A 4545-nucleotide genomic window follows, 5' to 3' on the forward strand; every position below is an offset into this window, starting at 1 on the left:
CCAAAACACGCAACAGACTCGATACCCCGCAATCACGTATAACTCACCACACTACACTCCGCAACAAACACAAACGAACTCAAACACAGGCACAACACTACGCAGATGATTCAACTGCAACCAACCCGGACACTTCAGATGGCAATGCACACAGGTACAGAACTAGGGAAACGAGTAAGGGTTGACCCAGCAAGGGTAGAGGGCAACCCCACAAACAACACAAACACACCCGAGACAGTAGCACCTACAACAGATAACAACAGAACGAAAAGTAGATTTCACATCAGAATCGAAATACACGGTCACGAATTAAACGCATTAATAGACACAGGCGCGACACACTCATACCTAGGCGCAGAAGTAATACAAATACTACACAACACAGACACACCAATAGACGACACACCCGACAGAACAGCTACAATGGAAAACGGAACACAGGTGACGATAAAAGGAGCAGTAACACTCCCAATACGCCTCGGCAACATAACAAAAGAAATTAACTTCGGATCAATACCAAACTTAGGCTCGCAATGTATCATTTGGAACAGCGGCCTAATGAGATTTGGAATACAAATAAATTATGGAAAAAACACATGGTCACTTATAGACGACCCACAGACACACTACCACTTGCAAGCCGGACCACAAGAACTACCAACACCACTCAAAGAATACATACAAACACATCAAACACGAAAAATACGACATCGATCAACACAAACACACACAAAACAAGCAAAAGCAGCAGAAAAATGAAAAGCAACGAAACAACAAACGAACCCGAAAACAACAGAAAGACACGAAAACACACAAAAAACAACCATGAAACAGAAACCACTAACACCAACACTACCCAGCACAAAGACACCACCAAAAAACACCCCCTCAAAAGACAACCCACAAAACACACAAATCACTAATCAAAAAATCATACCCACAAACGCACAAACAACAGACGACACACAAACCGACAAAGAAACCGAACCACAGATATGCGCAGGAATACAAGAACTCACACAATCACAACACACACAACTACAGACGACAATACAGCAGAAAATCTCAACACTACCAGGCCAACTCGGCCTAACACACCTAATCAAACACAAAATAGACACACAAGGACACGCACCCATAAAACAAAGATATTATATGGTATTACCAAAAATTAGAGAAGCCATCCACACAGAAATACACAAAATGCTGAGAGAAGACGTGATAGAACCATCAGAAAGTGAATGGTCGAGCCCAATTGTCGTGATAAAAAAGCCAAATAACACATATCGCTTCTGTTGAGACTTCGGAAAAGTAAACTCAGTATCAAAAAAAGACGCATACCCACTACCATACATGACAGCAATATTAGACAAACTACGGACAGCACAGTACATATCAAAAATCGACTTAAGCCAAGCATACTTCCAAATACCACTCGACGAAGACAGCAAACACATAACAGCCTTTACAGTCCCGGGAATGGGCTTATTTCAATTTAAAAGAATGCCATACGGACTGGCAGGCGCACCGGCGACATTCCAAAGACTACTAGACAGACTCATAGGCCCAGAATGCGAACCATATGCATTCGCATACTTAGACGACATAATAATAGTAACACAAACATTCGACGAACACTTACAAAGACTAGAACAAATACTCAAAAGAATTACAGACGCGGGACTAACAATAAACCCAGAGAAGTGCGAATTCGGATGCGCACAAGTAAAATATCTCGGATACATAGTAGACAGACACGGACTACACATAGACCCCGACAAAACACAACCCATAGAAAACTACCCAAGCCCAAAAACAATAAAACAATTACGGAGACTAATTGGCATGGCATCTTGGTACAGACGCTTCATACCTAACTTCGCACACATTACAGAACCACTAACACGACTACTGAAAAAAGACCAGAAATGGCACTGGGGAAAAGAACAAGAAAACGCAATGAACATAATCAAACACGCACTCACATCACCACCCACACTCGCATGCCCAGACTACACACAAACATTCACACTACAAACAGACGCTAGCGGAACAGGGATAGGTGCCGTACTAACACAATCTCTCGATGACGAAGAGCACGTCATAGCATACGCTAGCCGTGCGCTAAGCGAAGCAGAACGTAAATACTCCACAACTGAGAGAGAATGTTTGGCGGTACTCTGGCCCATTGAAAAATTCAGACCCTACGTGGAAGGATACCACTTCAAAGTTATCACAGATCACCACGCACTGAAGTGGCTCAGAGAATTAAAAAACCCCACAGGCCGACTTGCACGATGGGCACTAGAATTATTAGAATACGACTTTGACATTACACACCGAAAAGGTACAATGCACGACGTACCAGACGCACTTTCAAGACGACACGAAGACGAAGAACACATAGAGACAATAGAAGACACGACAGACAAATGGTACACATACAAGAAAACACAAGTAGAAACACGCCCAGAGAAAAACGAATCATGGCGAATCAGAAACAAACAACTATACTTCCACCGCCCTAACCCCCTACACTCAAACCTCCTACCTGACACAAACCCATGGAAACTAGTAATACCCAAAGACAAAATAACGCACATACTACACAAAAATCACGACGTAACACAAGCAGGCCACTGAGGGATCGAAAAGACATATCAAAGAGTAGCCAAAGAATATTATTGGCCAGGGATGTACAGAGACACAGTAAACTACATAAAAAAATGTGACACATGCCAAAGAATTAAAACAATACAAGCGCGACCGGCAGGGCTCATGGGTACTAGAATAATTGAAGAACCGTGGACAGTAGTAGCCTCAGACATCGTGGGCCCACTCTCACTATCAAAGCTAAAAAACCAATACATCATAGTTTTCGAAGACCTATATACCAAATAGGTGGAAATTATACCGATACGCGAAGCAAACGCAAAATCAGTAGAACAGACATTCCACTCACACGTAATACCACGATGGGGTACACCACGCATACTACTAACAGATAACGGCACACCATACATAAACAAACTCATACGCGAACTGACACAAAAATTCAATATAAGACACGCAACAATCCCCCCATACCACGCACGAGCCAACCCCGTAGAACGAGTCAACAGAACCGCTAAAACAATGATCCAAGCCTACGTAAACAACGACCACACAGAATGGGACATACACTTACAAGACTTACAATTCGCAATCAATACATGTACACACACATCAACTAAACACACACCAGCCTTTTTGAACCTAGGAAGGGAATTAAATCCCACACAATGTCTAAGAAATCAGTTAGAGAACGACGACGAAATAGAATTACAAGACACAGACAGATGGACAGACCACTTGAGACGACTACAAATACTTAGAGACGAAGTACAGAGGCACTTAATAAAAGCAAACGAAAAACAAGCACACTACTACAACCTACGAAGACGAGACATTCAATTCAAGGAAGGAGACAGAGTACTGAAAAAGAACCATACACTCTCATCCGGACCAGAAAGAACGGCAGCAAAGCTAAGTAAAAAATTCATAGGCCCATACATAATCACTCAGACAGTCTCACCCACAATATACGAATTAACAACAGAAAGCAGTAAAAATATAGGAAAATGTCACATAGAAGACCTAAAATTATATGCATAATCAAATAAGCAATAAAAGAACCACGCCCTATAACACACCTCGAAAATAAACTAACATGTGTATTCACCACACAGAAAGACAACATGGAAAACCAGCAACCAAAAATACCGGCCCTGATGACACTGCGACTGACGAGACCGACGACAACGACAACACAAACAGAGAGAACACCACTACCACAAACACCAGGACAGGCCCCACACCCACACAGATACGGACGCGACGGTACACACCAGTCAGAGACCCGACGAACCCTACTACCGACACCCACTACATACATACAGGTAACACAGACCGCCACGACAAAAACACACATAACAACCATTGCACCCACACCCACACAGACACACTTACAAACACACACACCGATGACCACACACACAGTTACACTCTCCGGACCAAGGCAATGCCCAAAATGCAACGGGCTGGTCCGGGGCACAAAATACACAGAACACATACAAACCTGCACACAAGCTAACACAGACACACCACACCCACCACAAATTGTCACACACCCGCCAACAGTTACCCAAACCACACGAACCACAGCCACACACACGACTTCACACCCACCCACCAAGAAACAAACACCCCACACAACCACACGCCCCACATCCACACCAACACCACAGCACACACTACCCCTGCATCACCCCCTCTATGGGCAGGCACCAGACTCACGAGACCACAGACAACAGAAGACAGGATCTTACAAACATTCGCCAACTGGGACACACACACAGAACCGACGCAGACAAAACAAACATACAAAAAACACACAGGACCACCCCTCGAAATAATAGCCATAATTGCAAACTTACAATCGACAAGCACCCTGGACGACGAACTACGAGCAGAAAGAGACAGATACATGACCAGACGGGCACACCA

The 4545-nt window shown here is 43.7% G+C and overlaps 1 protein-coding gene across 1 annotated transcript; it reads left to right on the top strand.

Annotated features, from left to right (window-relative positions):
- The first annotated feature begins 825 nt into the window (after positions 1 to 825).
- Positions 826 to 1299, top strand: LOC138190575 (uncharacterized). Its single transcript, XM_069134319.1, has one exon. It carries the CDS (start codon positions 826 to 828, stop codon positions 1297 to 1299), a length of 474 nt encoding a protein of 157 aa, XP_068990420.1.
- Positions 1300 to 4545: the final 3246 nt, after the last annotated feature.

This window comes from Neodiprion pinetum, chromosome 3, assembly GCF_021155775.2.
Source record: "Neodiprion pinetum isolate iyNeoPine1 chromosome 3, iyNeoPine1.2, whole genome shotgun sequence".
In the NCBI taxonomy this organism is placed as follows: domain Eukaryota; kingdom Metazoa; phylum Arthropoda; class Insecta; order Hymenoptera; family Diprionidae; genus Neodiprion; species Neodiprion pinetum.

Excerpts from the sequence above, each read along its gene's own strand:
- LOC138190575 (XM_069134319.1), top strand. The coding sequence starts at position 826 with ATGAAACAGAAACCACTAACACCAACACTACCCAGCACAAAGACACCA.